The sequence below is a fragment of the Orbicella faveolata genome, unplaced genomic scaffold, assembly GCF_042242905.1.
Source record: "Orbicella faveolata isolate gen_17 unplaced genomic scaffold, um_ofav_v1 contig_47, whole genome shotgun sequence".
NCBI classification, from domain to species: domain Eukaryota; kingdom Metazoa; phylum Cnidaria; class Anthozoa; order Scleractinia; family Merulinidae; genus Orbicella; species Orbicella faveolata.
Genome location: NW_028301577.1, coordinates 26,648,144 through 26,670,780, shown reverse-complemented (window position 1 = coordinate 26,670,780; position 22,637 = coordinate 26,648,144). Strand labels below are relative to the sequence as shown.

General features: G+C 39.0%; 2 protein-coding genes across 5 annotated transcripts; one reads left to right on the top strand and one right to left on the bottom strand.

The window, feature by feature from the left end:
• Positions 1–14: 14 nt before the first annotated feature.
• Positions 15–4,203, top strand: LOC110068725 (serine/arginine-rich splicing factor 6-like). The gene is made up of 7 exons (XM_020776120.2): positions 15–334; positions 813–883; positions 1,139–1,210; positions 1,743–1,812; positions 2,892–2,965; positions 3,158–3,251; positions 3,531–4,203. Exons 1-7 carry the CDS (start codon positions 212–214, stop codon positions 3,888–3,890), a joined length of 864 nt encoding a protein of 287 aa, XP_020631779.2. The 5' UTR covers positions 15–211; the 3' UTR covers positions 3,891–4,203.
• An 895-nt stretch (positions 4,204–5,098) lies between these two features.
• LOC110068721 (cyclic nucleotide-gated channel alpha-3-like) lies at positions 5,099–22,038 on the bottom strand. Of its 4 annotated transcripts, none has more exons than XM_089280305.1 (13): positions 21,731–22,038; positions 18,290–19,518; positions 14,883–14,941; positions 14,652–14,713; positions 14,471–14,559; positions 13,477–13,582; positions 10,505–10,659; positions 10,322–10,408; positions 9,357–9,453; positions 8,153–8,614; positions 7,318–7,422; positions 6,646–6,744; positions 5,099–5,810 (listed from the first exon to the last, which is right to left on the bottom strand). In XM_089280305.1, the coding sequence occupies exons 2-13, from the start codon at positions 19,447–19,449 to the stop codon at positions 5,721–5,723; spliced, it is 2,571 nt and encodes an 856-aa protein (XP_089136431.1). In that variant the 5' UTR covers positions 19,450–19,518; positions 21,731–22,038; the 3' UTR covers positions 5,099–5,720. The 4 variants fall into 4 exon arrangements, with proteins under 4 accessions (XP_089136431.1, XP_089136432.1, XP_089136434.1 ...); XM_089280306.1 differs by lacking the exon at positions 21,731–22,038 and adding an exon at positions 20,578–21,010; XM_089280308.1 differs by lacking the exon at positions 21,731–22,038 and adding an exon at positions 6,004–6,056 and having other exon boundaries at positions 18,290–20,508.
• Between the last annotated feature and the right edge of the window lie 599 nt (positions 22,039–22,637).

The window sequence follows — 22,637 nt, the reverse complement described above, 5'->3', positions numbered from 1 at the left end:
AAACTACGTCACGTGATGGGACTCGCTTGCACGCAACTTCGTTTGAAGCCGCCATTTTGAGCAGTCGGTTTCGCTCTGAGGTGTTCCTGTTTTTACTACAATCGTGCTCTTCGATTTAATCGGAATAACTTGAACGTCGTTGAGAAACGTTTCTTAGTCTTTTAGTTGGCGTTCAAGATTGTTTGAGTGTAAAGTTTTGCCGTTTTAAATCATGAGCTGCCGTGTTTATTTAGGAAGACTGCCCTACGGTACGAGGGAACGCGATGTAGACAAATTCTTCCGCGGTTTCGGAAAACTGCGAGAGATCAACTTGAAGAACGGATACGGATTTGTGGTAAGGTGTTAGAATCTACCTAGTTTACTTTTTTTTACATGTTCCTAATTTAATAGTGAATGCAGTTTTGTGATAGGAATGTGTTGATTGTTTCTCAGAGCACATGGTCGAAAATGGGAATCTTGAATAAATTAGTCATGTTGATTTTGGTCATTGAACGCCCCACATCTTTTATTAAAAGAATTATGGAGAATGAAAACTTTGCGGTTAGCAGTGTCGTTAAATTTGTGCATATCGTGAAAGTTTACGCATAGCGGCAGACCTAGATTTCGTTCAGAACCATGTAGCTTATTTGTAAAAGTTCTTGAGAACGTTACGCCATTTCGTGAGCACGGCTAGTTCAGTTTTAGCAAGTTCATTGTTGGTTTTTTTGTTCATTGATATGCATACCACTATGATGACCAAAAGTGCCCACATATTAAGCAGGTGTCTGTATTTAGTGAACTAGTGAAAATGTTACGTTTTCTGCATTTTCCAGGAATTTGAGGACTCCAGAGATGCTGATGATGCTGTTTATGAATGCAATGGAAAAGAAATGATGGGAGAAAGGTAAGCAGAGCAAAGAATTTCTGAAACAGGATACTCTGAGTGGTTGGAACTTTACAAGAAATGTTCTTATCCCATTCAGTTTAGTTGCTTTCAACTCACTTTATAAGCCAGGAGGTTGAGCTTCTTGAAAAGTAGCATTACTGTGTCACTCATGTAATTAATATGTTTGTTATTCACTAGGAACCTAACTGTATAAGAATTACTGTCTGTTAGTTTTATTTACAGACATTTGATTTTAGTTTCTATTTGTTTCAGAATTCTTGTGGAACATTCTCGAGGAACAGCAAGAGGCTTCAGTGGTGGTCGCAAGTCAAGGGCCAGAGATAAGTGAGTGCAGTGAAAAAAAAAGAGACGCATTCTCAGGGGATTAATTTATGGGCTGGCACCACAAAGTGACCGGCTGTCTGGATGATTTTGCCTGTCTGGTTTGAAAATCTAGGGGGAAGTTTTTCTGGTGAAGAAGTTAGTTCAAAAAGTTTTTCCCACTTGTACAAAACATTCACCTTCTTGCTGAAAACCTTCACTAGGCTCCTGCATTCAAGCTTCCTAATTACTTTGTCATTATTATTTATAGAGTAATTTTCACTGATACAGTCAAATCTTGATAATAATGGGTCATTGGAACATGCAAAAGTGGTAATCAAGTAATGAATGTAAGTGAACCAGAACTGAGAACCACACAGAAAGAGAGGCAGTTAATTGAAATGCCCAGAAAATCAAGATTTGAACATGGAATTCATAAGATGAGATATCCCTTCATCCACCCCTGTCCTCTTTATCTCCTGGTTCAACCCTTCAAGCTGTTCTATCAAATAACTGAAAAGCAAGTAAGAATTGGTTTTGTTTGTGCCAATGTTAGGTACGGCCCGCCTGTAAGAACACCCTGGCGCATCACTGTGGAAAATTTATCGACACGCATCAGTTGGCAGGTAAGTTCAGGGTAGGGAAGTAAGTTTTTAAACAGAATGTTTTGTTACTTGTATCACCAAGCACTAAAAGATAAAACTGGGTCATGAGTGATGGCATTATATGTGAGGGTAGAAAATCATGTACAGTATTTCATTGGTTTTCATTAATGGAAACCGGAGATAAGGTTGGCCTGCTGGACCTCTTGGCCCATATTAAGATTTTAGTTTTAGCTTTCATTAGTTTAACTTAGATTATTGTACCTTTTGTCCATTATTTCTTTTAGTAAAACTAACTGACAAAATTGTGTAGTCAGGCTTCTGTCATATTTTTGTTTTCAGTTCCACATTGCTCTGTTTGAAATACATGTAGTCTAAACTACATGTATTTACAGGAGAATTTTGTATTTGAAACAATTTTAATGTGTTTGGAAAGAGTCTTTGGACATAAAACATTAGTATCTAGCACACTGAAAGCAAGCTGGTTAAATTCTAGTCTTGATAAGTATTCATAGATTGCCTTCAAATATTTTCAGTTGCAAGACGCACTTGTCATGAGGGTTGATGTGAGGGTAGTCACAGATGCTTAGATGATTGAAACTAGAAGCGTTCACCTCTGATGGATGAGTGGTTTTGATGCTCAGATGCCATCAGAAGTCAATACATACAGTCATGACGAGACGAGTTTTCACAAAGGCATGAGGCAAAAACACTTCTTGGCCAATGACGATTGATGCGTGCACCCTGTGCATTGTAAATCAAAGATGCTGGACCCCTCTGAGATTATTAGCTGTAGTATTTCAATTTCTCACAGTGATATGGTGACCCTGTTATTTCTTGATAACTGACTGGGCAAACCAGAATTCAATCTTCCTGGCTAATTTTTGGTTACTCCATAAAGAGCTTCTGTTCAAATGAAAATGTTTAAGTTAAGCCAAGTTGCAAATGATATGAAAGTTCCTTTGACAGAGCTCAGCTACTTCTAAAGTCTAACATTAAATATGTCAAGGTAACTTAATATTAAGGTAGTAAATCTTGTGGTTATAGTAAATAAGCCTTTGGAAATGGACTGTGTTGGTTTACAAACTGTACCTTATTAATAGGACTTAAAAGATTATGCACGCCAAGCTGGAGAGGTGACTTATGGAGATGCCCACAAACAGAGACAGGGAGAGGGGTAAGTTCTTTGATGTTGTAACACCGAGTTAGGGAAGTTTGTATAGTGTGATCATCCTGGTGAGGGTAGTTCTGAAAAGAGTTGTTATTGCTGACTGACGTTTCGACAACCTGAGTGGAAGTCATCTTCAGAGTCAGTGAATAATGTTTGTCAGTTTTTCATTCTAACAAGGGACTGCTTTTGACTTTTTAGCACCTTAGAGTTTGCAACCAAGAGAGACCTAAAAAACGCAGTAAGGAAACTGGACGGCACTGAGTTGAATGGAAAGCGCATCAGGCTTGTTGACGTAAGTGTATCCATAGCATTTCTGTTAGAACTTGGTGCCTTTATTTCAAAGTCACTATTAGAGCTTTTTTAGCACATGAAACAATTTCCTTTCTCAGTGTACATGTAGTGAGAAGCATGCAATCTATCACCTCAAATTCACACACTTCTCTATGATATTTTCCCAGTATGGTACTGTGCAAGATGGTTAAAATAAGAGGATTATTTCACATCTTTGTGTTTCAAAAAGAACTGTAGAAACTTAACCAGGTCTAATAAATTTAATTTATCCTCTCCACAGGAAAGCCCAAGATCTCGCTCTCGTTCACGATCAAGGAGCCGATCGAGATCGAAAAACCGCTCACATTCCAGGTCTCGTTCACGATCACACCACCGCCGCTCTAAGTCAGCATCACGCTCCAAATCACGATCTAGATCACCACGACACAACAGATCGCACTCCAAGTCACCCAGGCATTCAAGGTCCAGGTCCCGTTCAAAGTCGCGATCTCGATCAAAATCCCCACAGAAGTCCAGGTCTCGATCACGCTCTCGCTCTCCTTCTCGATCACCAAGAAATGAAAAAGCCGGCTCTCCAGAACGTGAAGCAGACGAGAATCAGAATCACAATTCGGCAGATGTTGACGCTGAGCCGCAGTAAGCTGAACAGTCCTCCCAGGCTTGCGAACCTTTGATAGAACTCTATCTAGAGATTCTCTTGTGAGACATTAGTTTCTTGCAATCATTCTATTTATATACAATCACAATACATTTTGGCTTTGCCTTGATAGTATGTCCTTCTAGTTTTAAGGGTTGTTGCACTGTCTGTTGTTTTTAGAATACTTGCTGAAAGCATTGATTTGTAAATCCCTATATCTGAATGAAAATTTAACAGTTTTGTTTTTATCTCACTTTCCTTGGTTGTAATGTGATTTGTTCAGATCAAATTAAAGATTTTTCATTCATTTCCAGAAGACTTGAAAGGCTTGCTTCTTGCAATGTGTGTGCACCTAGTTGTCTATAAAAATCACATAGTGTGCAAATGTTGGTTGGAAAGAATTTCGCAAAGAGCTGAAACAGAAACGCTATTAATCTGTGTTTGCTAGAGTACAGAGAAACAATATTATTTTACCAAACAGAAGGTTGTGTTCCATGTCCTAAAAAAAATGTATGCTTGAGGTACTGTATAGAAAAATCACTGTGAACACAAGTAAGATACAATACATGTACAAGTGCATTCAGCAGTTTTTCTAGGCTTCAAAAGTGCATGATTTTCTTAGAAAACAGGAACACTATCTTCTATTTCGTTTAGAATATAGCATGAAAAAGCAAAAAACAATTGCATTTGAGAAGGGACAGTGATTGCATTGGGAACACAACATTAGGGACATAAGTGCTCCAGCTATGCATAGCTCATCTCCATAGTATGGCACAGCCATATTCGAAAGAAGATAAACTCTCAGCACCCTATTCTGGTTCTTTGACATACTGTAAAGCGTAACAACCAGTTCCTCAGCATTACATGTACATCTTAGTTGCCCTGACTCCTTATTATCTACACATATTTGTACTCTTGGATGGTGAGAAGCATTGAAATAATATGAAAAATAATCTTATCCAAGAACATATTGTGGCTGTGGAAGGGGCTGAAACTGAACTGCTCGATCGGGATTCCAAGCCACGGAGCATTAGGCCACACAGACAAACTAATTGTAGACTGTATTATTTTGAAGAAAGTTTTTTTGTCATTGTTTAAAAACCTAAATTGTGCTGCTAACCATATAGATGGGCCAGGCTTTGCTCACCTTTTTAATGATATTAATTTTGTACTACTAAAGTATATTGGGCAATAATTTATGGAGATAAATGCTCTTTAAAATAAATAAAACTTTTATTTAAATAATCTTTCATGTTACATATGAAAAGGTTAAGCATTGTTTTTCAATGGCAACTTGCAATTTCCTTAGCAATTTTGTGAGGGGCTGCACTGAAAATCAAGTAATCTTTAGCAATAAGGAACTATCTTCTTACAAAACCTTAAGGTTATGCTCTGTAGTCTGACAACAAGTTCATCCCAGTATCAGCGGGGTTAAATTAAGACGAGGCTGTCTACTGCACACCCCCCCCCCCCATTCTCCCTACTTCCCCCCGGCTCTGCCACTATGTTTTTTCGTCACAAAAATTTGAAGCCAAACATTTTCGTGACCAATAATCCCAGAATTTAGGAATATGGTAGCATCTCGGGAACTTAAATACAGGAGCTTGTAGAGGGGGGCTCATTAGTCCAGTCCTGGCCCTCTCTTTGTCACGCAACGCTAGAACTATTTCTGCTTTTCGGAATGAGTACATGTCACGTAAACTTTGCCGACCATCTTCGAGAGGCAAGGTTGTACATTTTATACCAGCTCTCTCCAACTGGAAGCTTACTCTTGAAAACAAATCCTTGGCAAAACCTCTAAGTCAAATAGTGGCTGTATTGACGAATTTACTGTCAGCAGTATGTGGTCATCTCGCCTTCTATTAGAGACGATGAACTCACGGTGCTGCTTATAGTTCTTGATCTCGATGACTTATCCCCTCCCTGAAATGAAAAGTGTGTTTGTTTTAATTGTAAGCTAGCTTATAGCTTTATTGCAACTTGCCGGGGGAGGGGGGGAGTGATTTATTTTGTACTAAGTACGTTAACATCGTTATTTCCGCGTTAATCTCAGTGCGGTGAATTTTTGGGCAAGTGCAAGTGCTTGACACCGAAACACATCGCTCTGATAACTTACAGATTGAAAACATGTCTGGCACTTCTGTGTACGTTGAAGAGACAGCCTGGTAGCTGAAAAAAGGAACGTGAACATTGATATTCAACTAACAAAAACGAGGAAAGGCTGCGCGTTTCAGTATCTTCTTTCTATCCTACAAGAAGGCCCCTTAGAAGGGGCACTGTTACGGCGATTTTGCTGGCTTTTTAGTCAAAATGTTGTCAAAATTATGATTAGATGTGACTGACACTAAACGCGTATAGAACACCAAGCTAGATCAGATTTTAAGTGAACTATTGAAGGTAGAGGAAACCACTGTTTTTAGTTTTTTCAAGACACAAGCGCGGACTTTAAAATGTGAGTCCGTCTTTTTCACGTTACAACCTTCATGTGTCCAACTCAGTAATAAATGAACAACTTCTTTGTAGCTTATTTTTAGGTTTCCGTCGATGTAAATTATATGTTCATTGGCTTTTAGAAACTTTACGGCAAATACATACTCATGACGGTGTTCCCTTAAGATGAGTTCTTCACCGCTAATGAGAGCTGTGGTAGAAGTCGGGCTAGATATTTAATGTGTTTACAAACTATTGGATGAAATTTCTAAATACGCAGGCATCGCGGGGAGGGGACGGCCGGGGCTGAAATAACTCTCCGGCTTACCTCGGTTTGCTCCTGAAGTTGTCTTATAGTCTGCTCTTTGATGAAATTTTCTGACTCCAAATCTTTTACTCGACATTTCCATTTTTCAAGTTCTTTCTCCTGAGCAAAAGAAAATTGTGACAAAATTAGCACGTCCGAAAGCAATTCATGATCTTGGGCTTTGATATGATTCTTTAGAAATTAATCTAATGGGGTGAAACTAATGATTGCAATTTTATTTGTCCGTTTTCTCCTTGGTTTTAGTTCTGATTGAGAAGATATATCCGATCACTCAAGACAGTATTTGACAACATTTCTAAACACCTCGAAGTTCGTCAAGAATACTCCGCTACGTGTCGTATTTTCAACTCTCTTCTCGGTGTTTGAAAATGTGGTAAAACACGGTCTTTCGTGTTTGATATGTTACTTCAAGAGAGTATAAACGACCCCAAGAGAGAGCTCCAGGAAAACTGCTGTGTGATTTTATTTTTAGATCATCGCAATCGACACCAGTGCCCCGCGAACAGGCTGCGTGTCGTGTGAATGTGTCTTGAAGAATCAGCTGGGTTTCTAATTTGACCAGTAGATTGAGAATGAATGTTAAATAATGCTAAGGTCCTAATCTTGCGGGTTGATCTTAGAATAACGATTTCCATCCGGCTTCGATCTTCCTTCGTGTCTCTGGCCACTTACCGTATTTATTAACCGGCTTTTTAGGTGAGAGATTTGCTGGTCTTTTTGTCTTGAATCTTCTTCAATATTCTTTAGTGTGCTATTGACATTACTTACTTCTTTTACCTTAAATGGAAAGAATTAGCAAAGTTTAAATGATCCACACACACACACACACACACACACACACACACACACACACACACACACACACACACACAAAACCACAACCTAGCCTGCGTAAACAGGGAAGGAGTGGGAGAGGACTGGGGGAGTCAAAAGTCGCGAGAAAGAAGGAGAAGGAACGTGTTCTTTCCTCTCTCCCAGTTCCCACTTCTTCCATCCCTGTTCTCCCCCCGCCCCTCTGCCCCGTTTTGCTCCTGCTAAGTAGGCGGCCATATACAGATTTCCATGACCAACCTACTTCTCAAGTCTTTTCCAATATCTAAGGGAAAAGCCCTAGGAGAAAGCTTGGCTGCATACCAAGCTACGCATTTCCCACAGAGGTTCACTTCTCGTTTTAAATTACTGAATGTTCCCTTAACACAAACATGACTTAAAAATTAACTGACTTGAATATTAAAGTTACTCCTGCCGTATTGACTGAATTTCACGCGGTGCTCAAAGAAACATCTTCGGGAAAGAACACAAGTAGGGAAAGCTTTCAGATTACTTGCAGGTCTTTCAGAGTAAAGGACACTTTTTTAACAACAACAAAAAACGAAGGCTGAGCGGCAAAGTGAATCGGGACCCATGAAGATAACTTCCCGTTTGTACTGACCGGTTTCTTTTATTTTATAATGGTCATTGTGTGAAAAATAAGTTGGAACCTGATCGGGATAATAACAACACTTACCAGCTTCTGGTCATAAGCTTTCTTGAGAAGGTTCAACGCCTCCATACACGAATTATTAAACATGTTTGTTAGAAGCTCGTCGCTGCTGCTTGGCGTTTCCTCCGAATTATCTTTACTGCAAGTCTCCGCAAGCTGTATTACCGCCTCGCTAGAAAGTCTTCTTGATCTGCTCAATTTAGCCAGAGGAATCGGCTCTAAGACTGCTCGACCTGACGGCTGCTGAGAAGCGTGACCGAATGACAAGCGTGGTCTCTTGTAATGTCCGTTTGGAACACAGTTAGCTGGTGATAAACTCAGGAGGTGATGTGTCTTCTGAGCGAGTAAGTCACTGTCCGTGTTATCATTAGCGTCAACATTCATGCTTTGATTTTCTCTCCCACTGTCGTCCATATCCACAAGGCGTGGATCTTGACAGCTGTTTTGTCGCTCCAGACGTTTCTTACCATATTCGGCAAGGACGGCCTACGGTGAAAAATATTAAGATGGAAAACAAACTGCTTTTGAATTTCCCAGATGGAGACACCTAAGGGGTTACGGTTACAGGCATCCTATTTAAATGGGGGTCCATAGTTACATGACCCTCACAGGAGAGGCCATTGTTATATGGCTCCTTGCAGGACTGGAGGTTCACATCCCATGACATGACATGGCACTGTGGCATGGCCAAAGCCACAAAAGTCGACCTAGTGTAGTCAACCTTGGAGCAGTTGTGACAAAGTGGGAGTAATGTAATTGTTGTAAGGAGTAACATTACAAGGTTTGAAAGCACACTAACACTGTACTGGTACAAAAGCAGTTAAACTTTAGCCGACGAGTCCAAACGCTGCAAAGCTTCACAAACGTACATAATTTAACGAATACGTGAACAAAATGGCAACAGTACTAAATCAAGTCACCGACAAGAATGCCACAGCTCTTTAGGGTGTTACAGGTGACAATTAAGTTAACAAAATAATAGTGCATTTTTTTTGTATTAGACACTAGCTAACCAAAAGACAGCAAATAATAGCTAGCTGTGTAACAATAGTGCGCGCAACATTTAGGATTCTTTCTTACCACGTTCTTATACGCTAATTATAAATGAACAAACGCGCAAGTTATGTCGCTGTTCTGGAAAGATATAAAGAGTTATTTTTTAGAACTAGAAAATGAAGCTTGTATATTTTCTCGTCCCCAATAATGTTTCGGCGTTTTTTTTTTTTACCTGCGCCTCGGGGTAGTCTCTGATGGCGGACAGAACATCTCCCTTTGCAAGAACGAAACACTCCACATATCCTATAGTCCGCACGTCGGCTGTTCGTCTGCGGAGAAAACACAGTATAAAATTTAACGTGCCTCGGTAAATTATAACTCGGTTAAACCAGGTTAAGCGCCTTCAGGACTATTCGTACTCTGTTTAGATGGGATGCTTGGCCTCGATGGTGCCTCAGTGCTTTAAATTATTGGCAACCGGGAAATCATCGTCGCCATAATATTAACCTGTCTTACCCATAGGCGTCAGAGTTTTTTACAACCAAAGTGCCGCGCTCCATCCAGAGGTAAAAATGGATACTGACAGACTGTTTAGGCAACTGAGATAAAAATAAAAGTAATCCTAGAGGGAATTTCTCAATGGACAAAGATCTATTTGCTTTATACGAAAGAATTCGAAGAGAAGCCCAGCCGTGTGGTTCAGAAGGCTGTAGCGCTTTTTTCTGCACTTCATTCTTCAAAATGTTTTACATTACTTGAAGCAAGTTTCGGACGTTTTATTTTGGACACTTTTTATCTCCGGCATTTCAGAAAAATTTCGGACAAAAATTTCGGACACTTTGTTGAAATATAACTAAAGTAACTTTAGGCCTACAAAACAAGAGTTTGACTGAAACAACATCTGTGAAATGACAGTTTTACTGCAGCCTCAAGGCTTTAGAGATGCACCGACGAGAACGTAACACAGATTATATGAAGTCGTTACGTATGTCAAGCAGTGTCTCAACTAGAATTCGTTCCTTAAAGCCCGGCATAAAGGAAACTAGGAACTTTGAAGCTACTTCAAAGTTTTATACTGTGATGTAAATATTTCGGACGCTTAAAATTTCGCACGGTTTCTTTATCGGACACTTTTTTGGGGCCGAAATCATGTTAAGTCGTCCAAACTTTTTTGCAATTAATGCATTCTGCTCTCACCTGTTTTGACCTTCACTCAAACTGAGAATTCCAATCTCACCGAAGAAATCTCCACCTGAGAGAACTTTGAGTACTTGGCCTTGATCTCTGTAAATATCGTTATATTTATAAATCAATAACAATTGTTCAATGCTTCACGAAAAAAAAAAAAACATTTTAGGAGCATTTTTTGATCATTCCTACCCTATAACCTCGATTTTCCCGTCTATTATGACGTACATCTCTCGCGCAACCTCCCCTTTTCTGCAAACGAGGTCGCCTGGGGTGAATATTCTCAGCTTCATTTGCAAGACGAGGTGGTGCAGAAATTCCGGTTGACATTTTTGCAAGAACGTCACCTTAGAAATTAAGAAATGGATCATCAAACAATATCAAGATTGAATATGTAATTAGAAAATTCTCAGTTCACTTTCGATGCTTAGAAGACCCTGGCAGGACTTGATGCTGTCGATCGAGGAGCGGATTTTTACCACGTTTTTCCAGGTTTTCGCAATCAACAAAACTACACGATGACATTAAGGCCCCGTCAACACACTACTCCGGAGAAGTTTGAAAACGAAGATTTAACTCTGATCTGGAAACGCATCAAATGTTATCGGTCCACACTACGGGTCATTTTGGATTTGTGTTTGAGGAAAATACTGGCAGGAACAGTCACGTGATTATCATGACGTCATCGTTCTCGAAAAGCTCCACTTTTAGTGCAGAGTGCACTATTGGGATGGTTTAGGGGGCTGCTGTTCGCTAAGACACTAACTCGCTAACGCCATAAGGTGTAAACTTTAATGTTTGTTTAATTAATTAGTTTCAATTAATCAATTAGCCTCGCGGGAAGGGGGGCTGGGTGCAGTAGGTACCCGAGTGCACTACGCAAAATGTGTCATATTTACGTTGCCTTCTTCGATAATATGGCAAAAATATATATATGGTTTTGCAAATCTCATGCTATCCTTGTGGTGCCATTCTCTCAAGAACAGAAGCAATTTGCTCCAAACGCATGCACAGATTAGTTAGCGTCAAAGTCGACTATATGTTAGGTGAAAGATACATTTCATAGCATATAAGATGCACGCGTTCTAGCATTGCTAGTGTGATAAACTCCGTTCTCGAGTTCAGATGCACGGGTTTTTTTTTTTTTTTTTTATTTTTTTTATTTTTTGTAATGAGTGATATCACACTCTCGTTTTGGCTGGGGATAGCAGTTATATTTCAGGTAACGACAGTTCTCCTTTTTTAGTCCAAAGAACGTTGCTGTGACTGCGTATCTTCTGGAATCTTCCCTAGCTCTATTCAAGAAATGTCGTCTGCTGTTTTATAACTATTGTGTGTTTGCCAGGGTTAAAATAGAGAATCGGAACATATTGCTTCTCCATAGCAGCTTGTTTATTTCCTCTTCTATGAAAGAGAACCCAAAGATTATATTCAGCCGAAACTTTCCCGCGTTAATTGCAAGGAAAACTAGTAAATTTGTGACAAAAGAAACTTCGTTATTATTGCCGCAGACTCCGTGGCACTTACTGAAACCTCCAATTAATTTCATCAGTCGATGAAGTGACTCGCTCACCGATGTGGGATATAATTTTGGTCAAGTAAAGATCTCGACCTTCAATACTTCTCGTTGAAACGCTCCTCAGTTGTATTGCTCAATAGCATTGTGTATTAATTTGATGTGGTTTTATTGTTTACACCAACTCGGCTGGCAACAGAATTAGAACGCACTATTCCGTGATTCGACGTGACTATTTGATAATTAGATTAATTCTTGTTTATCGGTGAAAATTTACGTTTTGAATAAAACAAAATCGTTCCTCTTCGACTTTTCAGCAGATATTTAGCTTTTATATTCCATTTATCTCCAGCAGTAAGTTAAAAAAATACACATCTTTGTTATATTTTCGTGGAAACAAAGGTATCTTGTTGCATACATTGGCGAGGAAAACAAAAGTATCAAATTACAAACGTTGGTATGAAAAGTAATGCTACAAAATGAACGAAACTCAAGACAAAATACCACAATAAATTTAAAACCGTCTTGACAAAATGGTAATTGTAAGTTATTTTGGGCAAAACACAAACATGAAACATACACACGGCTAAGATTATGTCTTATCAAGTTTTTGTCCGCTCATATTCTGCACAGGGAATAAGGCCTAGTTGACTACCAACGGAGAGAACAGCAGGGGTGACTACTGCATCAGAGATGTAAATTACACTCTGCACTATCTGAGATTTTCTCACGAGTTAATTCTTTTTACGTCCACACTAAAACGCAAAGTCGGCGTTTTCAAATTCCTCCGATCTGAAGAACGTTTTCGAAAAGCTCTGTTTTTGCGACGGTTTTTGTGGACTTTAGGCCTAACAGTAGAAGTAAAGCTTCGTTTTCATCATTCTCCGGCGTAGTGTGGACAAGAGCTAGGAAAGAATTTACAGTGTTGCTGCTACCAGCTACAAGAATTTGAACTTACTTAATTACCGTGTTTATCCGATTAAGCGCCCAACCTCGAATAAGCGTCCACCTCGAATAAGCGCCCTCCCTCCCAAAAAAAAAAAAAAATAGATAAATAAAATAAATAAATAAATAGATAAAGTGCTCAAGAGGAATATGAGAATTGATTATTACGGTATTTCTTTAATGGCTACAATCTCTAATTTCATTGTCTGAAAATTTTATGACAACGTTGGAATTTTTCTCAAAGTTTCAACTGAAATGTCCATGTGGGCGCAAAGTTCTTTCAGCCGCAAAATCTCCCGCTCAAACGTCGTGGCAATGGCCCTGCTTGGTGTCCGCGCTTTGAATGTTCCTGGCACAACAAGTCCTGGGCATAAACCGAACAATGAACAGTTACAATTCATATGCTTTAATATTTTGTCATGTTTTGTTCTTATTTTTTGTTTTGTTAGAAAATAAACTTTTCACTCACTGAAAATGGTGAAAATTTAATAAGCGCCCAGCCTCGAATAAGCGCCCACCTCGAATAAGTGCCCTGGGCGCTTAATCGAATAAACACGGTTCTTAATGATTTTCCTGACTACCGTAGTTGACTATGTGTAGACAGTGAATGTAAAAGAAAATGAGATTTAGTCTCCCTTAGTTTAATTAGAACATTTTTTTAGTCTATTACAAAGAGAGTCCTTCGTTAATTTTACTGGTTTACCTTTCTCAGAGTCTCAAGATTTACATGCAGGGCAATCTCCGTCTTCAGTTTGTTTGGTAGAAGGGTGAGAGAGTTCAGATCTCCACCTCCAGTGCTCATTCGGCCTCTGGGATAGGAAAAAAAATTAATCAAAGTGCTCTGTGAGCAAACTCGTGAATTGAAGAGGTGAACACCACAACTATAACACTTTAAAAAAAAAAAGAAAATTACAAACAAAAATTCCCCCAAACACTCATTATACAGATAATTCTATAATTAATTTCCCACCAACAACTCGTAAAATTCTATCGCAATTCACGAGTTAAAAACGGTAATGTTAAACATTTCATGCGTCGTCGCTGAGATCTCTGAGTACACAGCCTTGTACTGGATATTGCCATACAATTAGATTATGAGCACAACGCCCTGGCCGTGTTGGCTACTATGGAATTCGACAGAAACCAACAGCGTTAAATCAGTAGACAAAAACGTTTGTTTCTTTTTGGTTATGTCGCGGAAAAAAAGCCCATGTAATAATTATCCATCGATAGACGACACTGACTTGACTACGTCTTGCCAGTCGTCAGCAGTCAGTCAGTCAGTCAGTCAATCAAGCGGTCAGTCAGTCAGTCAGTCAGTCAGTAAGTCAATCGGTCGGTCAGTCAGTCAGTCAGTCAGTCAGTCAGTCAATCGGTTAGTCAGTCATCGCGTTTGTAAGAAAACAAACAACAAACAAACCATTGGGAAAATCGTATCTTTCTGCCAATGAGTTATATATTTCTGCTTAACCTACCCCTCCTTCTGTCTGTCTGTCTGTCTTATGAAAAAAAAAAACACGCCACTGTAAGCTTGTTCCCTGATTTTATTGAAAAGCTATGGCTTGCATGCAAAACGAAGCACATTGGTCTTCTACCTTGTATACAATACACGTTCTCTGTTTCTATCGAGGACCCTGTGCACAAGGCTGAAGTCGACACTGCTAAATTGCTTAACTATCCATGAAATTAACTCTCACCTGGCCCAGGAATAGTCATACCACATCACCACTCGTCTTTGCAAGTCCTTCGGTACATTATGCTTCTTCATATACTGTTTTGTGTTTTCCTGCCGGGGTGACAGAGGTTATTAACGACCTGATGTGAAATAAGCGTTACTCTGTACTCTTTCGTCAGAAAATAGTCGATAGAATTACTCACCCTTTGTTTCTCGAAGTCCATTCTCACCGCATTTCTGTTCACAATAATGCTTCCTGCGTTACCTAAAGAAAATACATAAAACCATTACGAGGAAACCTTTTCGTGGCCTGCATGAACATACCGTGCGAGATTATTGTCGATTACGTCACGGGTTTTGCATCACGCTAGCTGGCAAACTGAGAACGTAGTTCAGTACATCAGGAGCACACCCATTGAATTAGTGAAGCTTACCTACGATAGTGGCAAACATGAAAACACCAGTCAAGTAACAAGCGATGGTGTAAACATATCTGAAAAAAGGTAAAGTATTTAAAATTATCGAAAGAGCAGGCAAAAAAACTACTATCAAATGCCCTAGCAGTTTATAAAGCAGGTAGTTTCTCCTAAATTCGTTTGAACAAAGTGGCAAGGCGTGTCTTGATTTGATCTCTCCATAGTGGGTTAGAGATCTCGCGTGTTGTGAAATCAAAACTGATTATAATAGCCATTTCAAGCCAGTCGCAACAAACACGAACAGGCAGTAATGCAGCAATCACAGCAATGCAACATTATTTCCGGAATGTTAAGCACAGCAAGTGAAAAGGACCGAGACAATATTAAAGTTGTTGATAACCTGATCATCTCCCCGTTTCTCGAGGTGAAGCCTTTTGCCTGTCAAATCTGGGGGTCTTAAATAAAAATCAATCTCTGCTCTGACATTAGAAATTCAGGTTCCCCTTAAATTGCTTACATCTTTCCTCTGTTGTCGTAATTTCGACAAAACTTTTTTTTACGTATATCTTCCGTTTCGTTTTCTCTAGCTATGTCTTTTTTCAACGCCATATCGCTTGTTGGAACTATCCTAACAGCGCCTTACCAAAAGGAATTTTTGCTTTGCTGTTTAGTTCACAAAGCTGTGAACCTGTGGACACTGCTTATGTAGGGAAGCAAGCGCAAATACAAGCAAATCACATGCATTCTCGTTTCGCCATTTTGCGTTCGTAAAGGTCACCAAATATGCAACTGCGTTCTTTAGCGTATAAAGTTTAAAGGTACATATTTTCAATTGTAAACCAAGTTTCGGAAGAATTCAATTTACTCTTTGCGAATCGTAAGAAATCAATAGTACAATGTTAATTGTTTTGAAAAGAAATCCTTTGTAATCCATACTCGAACAAAGGCCAGTGTATTTATAAGCGATGGTGTGAATTTGATAAGCAGTTTAACAAAAATTGTGAAAGTCCACTAGTTTCCATGAGGCAAAGAAAAGTGACGAAACACAACAGATATACAAGGTATAAATCATAGGCTTGAGTGTGGGAGAGATTCAACTTGAAATGGCGCGAATCGGCTGTCCACATCATTTGTTAGCTTGGACTAAATCCAGCCGTCAAGCGTTCATTTTCAGCTATTTACTTTCGAGCCAGCTTTCGGACAGCTTACTGGCATGTCGATTATCGTGTATACGCGATCAGGGTTTGCAATTGAACTCGTAAGATTAAACCGGAGCTTAGGTTAATCAGTAAAACAACAGACAATATTAATTTGTCTGTCGATAAAGACAGATAAGACGCGTGTAAGATTACGAGAGTGGTGCAAAAAAATTGTGTTTAGTATGTAAAAGTCCTTGAAAACACTAACGTTCGTTATCTTTTCTTAATCGACCCGGCGTAATCTGCAAGACAAGACATAATGCTATTCAAAGGACTTGTGAAGCTGCCAAAATAGATCCCTCCCGCTCTGGCCAACACTTTGAACATGATAAAAGCTGTTTAAGCTAAACAGCTTAACATGGTTTGAAATAGTTTTTGATGTTTAGTGACCTTAACATTTCACTAATGAGATGATTTCCAGGGCATGCACCCCGGTGTAAATAAAAGCCTGTCACGACAACTATAAAGCACCTGCGATATTATGCATATTAATACCATTTTTTATTAAAAAAAAGAAGCTTGTATGTGTGTTATTTGAAATTGCGAAAGGAAGTTGATTGAAATTTGATTGACAAGATCTTTCAAGAACTGCCATGGCTGAAAATAAGGATGAGCAAACATCAAATAGATGGATTGAGGGTACTTTTAAGCTCCGAGAGGAAGGCCTGAAAATTGTTTGTTTTTTTTGTTTTTTTTTTCGGTTTTTTTTTTCCAGCTTTTAGCTTCAAAATAACATTAATTATATCGTATCAGCTAAACTCACGAAATAGAATAATTTAAGTCTACCTCATTGACAAGAAAAAATGCTAAGTCACTGTTACAAAAACATTTACCACCCTCGAATATTCAGGAATATTCAGCAATATTCAGTACTCGACTCGAAGCAAAAGGTCTATCAAAACAGCTGCTTTTTTGAGCGACAAAAATGCGTGGAAAAATCTCATAAGCTGTCGCCGGCTTGCAAAATCAATAAAAAAGAAATATTTATTCCTAAGGCTGCTTTGCGAATTTAATCGACCACAAGCAAAGAAAACAAATTATGATCGCAAATTCACGCTAAAATCGATCTTCATAATAATACTCTGAATTAATAATACATACAGATATTTTTCCCAATTTCACGCCTTTCGCTGCCATGGTGGAGACGAACAATTTTTGTAGTTTAAGCTGTCTCTCGCTTGCCTTGAACGAGACAAGATTTCGAAATTTCTTTAACGTATAGTGAACATGCCTTTCCAACCCAAGTCGATGAAAATATTGCATTTTTGTTTCAAGTTAATCGATGCGCATTTCAAACTAATTTAGCCGCAGGTGCAAGTTCTACTCCTAGAGAGAACGCGATCTTAGTAACTCGCTAATACAAGCGCACTAAAGGAACAGCCCAGCAAGTGCTCAATATTTGAAAAAGCTTTGACGGAAATGACAGAGTTTGTTTGGGCGCTTTTCAGCGGTATAAAAACAAAAGTAAAATATCGCATTTTGCGCGCTTTTTTCATGAGAGTCGGAATTTTTGCCACTCATCAAACGAGTGGAAACAAGTACGGTTGCGAAACGATTTCTCTTGGCTTGGAGAAAAAAAAACTCATGCTCGATATCCTTTGTATTGTCCGCCCCTCGGCCAATCACTGAGTACCGTAATTTCAACTTTCAACTTATGCGCGTGATAGGTTTATTGGAAGCCGTTGTATTTTATTAACTTTGGGAAAAGAGGTTTTTATTTTCCCAGCTCTGACAAATGCAAATTAAATTTTCACGCATCTTCAGTGAGTAGCGGAGTCGCTTTTGTCGCTCTTGTGATATCCAGGCTGTCTCTAAAACCCTTAACGGCTCACCGCAACGTGTTTCTATCACCGTGGGTTTTCGGGCTATTTTCAGGCCTAATGCTAATCAGGGATATTTAGATTATGTAAAATTGAGTGCAAAATTCAACTTCGGCGGAACAGGAGCATAAATAAACTAAAAATATAATCAATTTAACATATCTTTTCTAAAAACAAAACTACGTGCGATCGCTCGCTCTTTCATTGAAAATTTCTAAAAGCAGAATTTTCCATGCGTGTGATCTACTGTATTCACTCGACTCACTTGAGGGTCCAATACCACAATTATCACATGGTTCTCACGCCAAGTACAACATCTAAATAAACATACACACAAACCTGCTACTTAAGCCACATATATGTTAAAAAGTACGAGTTTAAACTGAAAAGAAAAACGTATACTCACTCCAGATTTGTGGTCGGTTGAGGCAGATCTCCTATGGCGGTCAGTGTGAGCGTGGACCAGTAAAAAGATTGTAGATATTGCTGATACAGGGAACCGTTCCCTTGATAAACCCATTCATTAGTTCCGAATCCCTCCGCTCTAGATATCATGTAATAAAACGCTGCGTTCCAGTGTATGAGGAGAAACATAAGGTGCATTAGAAAGAACACGCGCAAGAAAGTAGGATAGTTCGCTTGTGACTCCATGACGGATTTAATACGAAAGCTTTTGTATCCCTTAACAATTCGGTTGACTCTGAGAAGCGGAAGAGGTCCAAATGCGGCATACAAAACATCAGTTGGAATCAAGGACACCACGTCCGCAATAAACTCTACAGAGTGAATGTATCGCTTATACACTCGTTTCGTGTCCATTACCAGAATTCCCTCCTCTAGAAAGCCAGTTCGCGCGGCGATGGCGATATCCAGGGCGTAAATGGCATCGCAAAAATAGTCGAAGAGAAACCAAACTATCTTCAAAACGCCAGTCTGGGCTTCGGGAAAGGCTATTCTCGTAATCAATGCCCACAGGTTATAGCGGATCGCAAAAACAAGCACATAAAACCACACGCAAAGATGAAGACCATCTGGATCGAAAATAGGCTTCTTGTCTTTCCAACGAATCGTTTGGTCGTACTCGTATACAGAGCCACTTGCTAATTCACTGTCAATTTCTTTTTCGATTTCTAAAGTAGCGCGGCGCGAACCGTCAGCGGAATTTACCTTTGAGAGTACATTATCAGTAGAGGAACTTTTACTTGATGCCTTAGATCTCTTTCGGTTTGGTGGAGTAACCTTTCTGTTATCTCGAGTGCTAAACTTTTGAAGAAACGGATCCACAGTAACGGAAGATTTCACCGTTGACCGCCGTCGCGATCTTGACGGTTTCACGGAGTTTTTGACAAACACCGCGTTTCGGATTTGCTTAGTCACCGTTCTCCACCTTCCCACAGATTCCACGCTATCGCTGTCCTTTAAAGTGCTTTGTTTGTGTTTTATTTTATCTTCTGTTACTGTGCTATTGCTGTTGCTGTGTCCTCCATTTGAAGCTTGTCCCGTGTTATGCAGTTCATCTTCGTCGTCCGATTGTTCATTGTTCTCGAACCTCACAGCTTTTTCCATTTTCACCTTTCAGTTAATCGTCTGGCTTCATCCTGATTCAGTTTGTCCGGTCACCCTTGATTCAGAGCTCTATAAACAATTTGTCGCGTCAACACCAACTAATACAGTAAACTCACTCAAGGGATCACAGACGCGCGAGTCAAATCAATTACAAGTCCAACAATAACACTTTTCATGGTATCATACGTAAAATTAGCTTACTGAGGTGAAACGAATCGATTCTTTTCAGCCTCAGGATAACGTGGGGTCTATTTCACTCGCATTGAATTCGCTATTGTTCGTCTATTTTCGTTTAAGGCCTGCTCAAACAACAAGTTTTGATGTTAATGTGAAATAAGGTATTTAAACACTCTCGCGATTCTATTGACGTCGTGTGTCTTAAAGGACCAATCATGTGCCTTTTGTGTGCATTACACGTTTATTGAAAAAACCTATTCTCGACTTTTAGCGAGTCTGTGGATCTCCGCTCTTTAATCATGTTACCTGTAAACCAATTCCATCTTGACTAATTGGTGATGACTCAGGGAAAGCTTACTTAGTGAGATGCAAATACAATATGACAAAGTGAGGTTAAATTTAGAAGAAAGTTTCAGTGAGTAAACTCAGAGGATTAAGTCCCTTGTAAACCGACTAATCCCAAGTTGTTTCCATCAAGCGGCTCGATTAATGTTAATATCTTATCATGTAATTATCCAGGCGATTATAACGACCTGCCCGTGACAACGTGCCATAGCAACGCCATTAAGAATTATGTCTGTATGTACACTACAAGATAGTTCATTGTCAAACGAAAAGAAGAATACATATGAACGGCTTTGCGAACCGATCCTAAGGAAAAAGAGGGTTGAAAACAAGAAAGGTCTGCTATATACTTTCAATGTTCAAATTAGCGTTTTGCAATTGAAATCACACAAAGATCTCGACAGTTTTGTCTAGTTGGTTGAAGTACTGAGCTCCTATTTCAAATTTCAAATTTGGTTTTCACGTATTAATACTAACTTAGCTAAGGGCCAACACCAACAGCTTTCCTTTTACAAAATCACAAAAATTTTTGCGTAACGTAGCTTTAAGCAACAAATAAAGAGCTCAGTTAGGTAACGCTACTGTTCTAAATACTATATATTTTACCTATGCACGAGCAAACCACCAACGTCTTACCACTGATTTTCGTTGTTGTCTTAGTAACGTTTGCTCTTTCTACGTGGCAGCTGTGAGAGATGAGATTTTTTGTACTTTAAGAATTGCTAGTTTACTTGGCCAATTGAGGGAGAATAAATAGACTCGATGGTCGTTCGCCATCATAGAACCGTGTTCTTGATTCATCAGTTTTAATCAATCAATTTGCTCTTACTTTTGAGACATTGTCCTTCGTTGACAATAGACAGTGTCCATTTCGATGCTAATTCAGGCCTGAAATGTCACATCGCTTGTCAATTGCATGACCATTTTAATAATACACTGTTCGTTTGCCAGGAGCTACTGCAGATGACAGAATTTGCGTTGCAAATTTGGAACTTAAGAGGTCTCGATTTTAAGGTCTAACAATGAAAGGATTTGTATGCTGGCCGAGTCATATTTATTCTTGCGGAAAGAACACGATGGTAATTAAAAGACCATCGGGGCAAAACTATTGAAAAAGGACAATTGACACAGTATTATAAATTGTAATTCAAAATGCTTGTAGATTTTAGTCTTCATTGAAAAGTACTTCAAGACAGTAAAATGTATGGTTCAGATTTATATTTTAAGGTAGTTTTCTCGAATAAAATGTATTCTTTCCTGTATGCGACAATTTGTAAGAATTAGAAATCAATAAAAACCTGAAGACATTAACATGTCACCTTCCAACAACGAGTTGTAATATTGATTCTTGTACTTTTAATTAAACATTTTGTTCGCATCCGTCCGTGTATTGATGAGATAGCAAAGGTGCTTGGAGCTCAGTCAGGAATTGGTTTAAAAAGATGCTGCTCGCAAAAAAGCTAGAACTTTAAAAAAAAGTAAAACATTGTGAACTCGATGATTTGGTGGCGAATTGACGTTTTTGAGTTAATTCTTACTCGACTAAAGCAGGTAGCACAATAAAAAGTTATCATTACTGTTTTAGTTAAGACAGAAGAATGATTTTAAAGTTGTCACTGTTACAAACGCTCTAACCTGTAAGACTTATGAGAAGCGCAAAGCAAACCTAGTTTGGAGAAACTTGTACTGTATACAAGTCGTAACGAGAATGTATTCTAACCATTGTTAAACAATCACACTGCATTCACGTCTCGCTTACCTCAGGCTTGCTTCCATCAGGCTTCAAGTGAAATAAATGAACTCTATGAATTAAAAAGAGCTTATCGGGGACACTAATCAGATTGGCCTGTTACGTCACAGCTGGAACAAAACCCGCTACCTTAGATCTTGTGATTAAAACGAAACTAGTTTTCTCTCCATTTAACAAATTGCTCACTACGATGTTTTCATTTACAGCAATCGAATTGGCGAAGAAATTATCGCGATCTCTGTGTAAGAGTACAAAAGATTTACCTTTTATTTCGTGTAATAAAAAACACATTTTTCCCGGTGTGCTTCTTCAATCAGTAATTTGCATTTATTTGTCAGTGCGTATCGCCCGTTACGACAGTTTGTGGGAACAAAATGCACCAAGCACTCTCAGTTGCTGAGAAAAAATAACACCCCTTGCAGATGTTTTCGAAACGTGCTTTCCTGTGCACGTACGATAGCAAATTTGCACGTAACAGATCCTGAAAAAATCAGCAAGACTGTTACTCGTAATCTCTGGCATCACGAAAGCTTGCTGTTGCGTATTCGTGAAAATCTACCACGGAAACATTCCCATAAATACTCCATCACGGAGAATTAATAAATCAAGGTCATTAAAATCAGAGGAGCACTTAGTCCCAGAACGTGTTTCTATTTTATCTTATGTGTTGTACGTAGGCTTTTTGGTGATCAAAATATCTTTGACTTTCCTTAGGTCGGCCGTTTTCTTTGATATGGAAATTGAAAACGTTTATTTTCTCGCACTAGTCCTTCCCAAGAGCAATCTTGAGAAAAGATAATTTTCTCTATTTTTTAGGTCAGTTCTCGCACTAACTCGACTTTTTTTTTAAGGAAAATGCGCTGCTGAAAAAAAAAAAAACAATTGTTGCCCTCCAGCAGGATCGTAGATAAAGTGC

What these genes read in the sequence shown, in the direction of transcription:
- LOC110068725 (XM_020776120.2), top strand. Translation starts at nt 212, where the DNA reads ATGAGCTGCCGTGTTTATTTAGGAAGACTGCCCTACGGTACGAGGGAA. An exon ending in AAAGAAATGATGGGAGAAAG is followed by an intron (nt 884 to 1,138) that starts GTAAGCAGAGCA and finishes TATTTGTTTCAG; the next exon opens with AATTCTTGTGGAACATTCTC. An exon ending in AGCGCATCAGGCTTGTTGAC is followed by an intron (nt 3,252 to 3,530) that starts GTAAGTGTATCC and finishes TCCTCTCCACAG; the next exon opens with GAAAGCCCAAGATCTCGCTC.
- LOC110068721 (XM_089280305.1), bottom strand. Translation starts at nt 19,449, where the DNA reads ATGGAAAAAGCTGTGAGGTTCGAGAACAATGAACAATCGGACGACGAA. An exon ending in CATGTTTGCCACTATCGTAG is followed by an intron (nt 14,714 to 14,882) that starts GTAAGCTTCACT and finishes TATTTTCTTTAG; the next exon opens with GTAACGCAGGAAGCATTATT. An exon ending in GAGACTACCCCGAGGCGCAG is followed by an intron (nt 8,615 to 9,356) that starts GTAAAAAAAAAA and finishes TTTTCACCGTAG; the next exon opens with GCCGTCCTTGCCGAATATGG.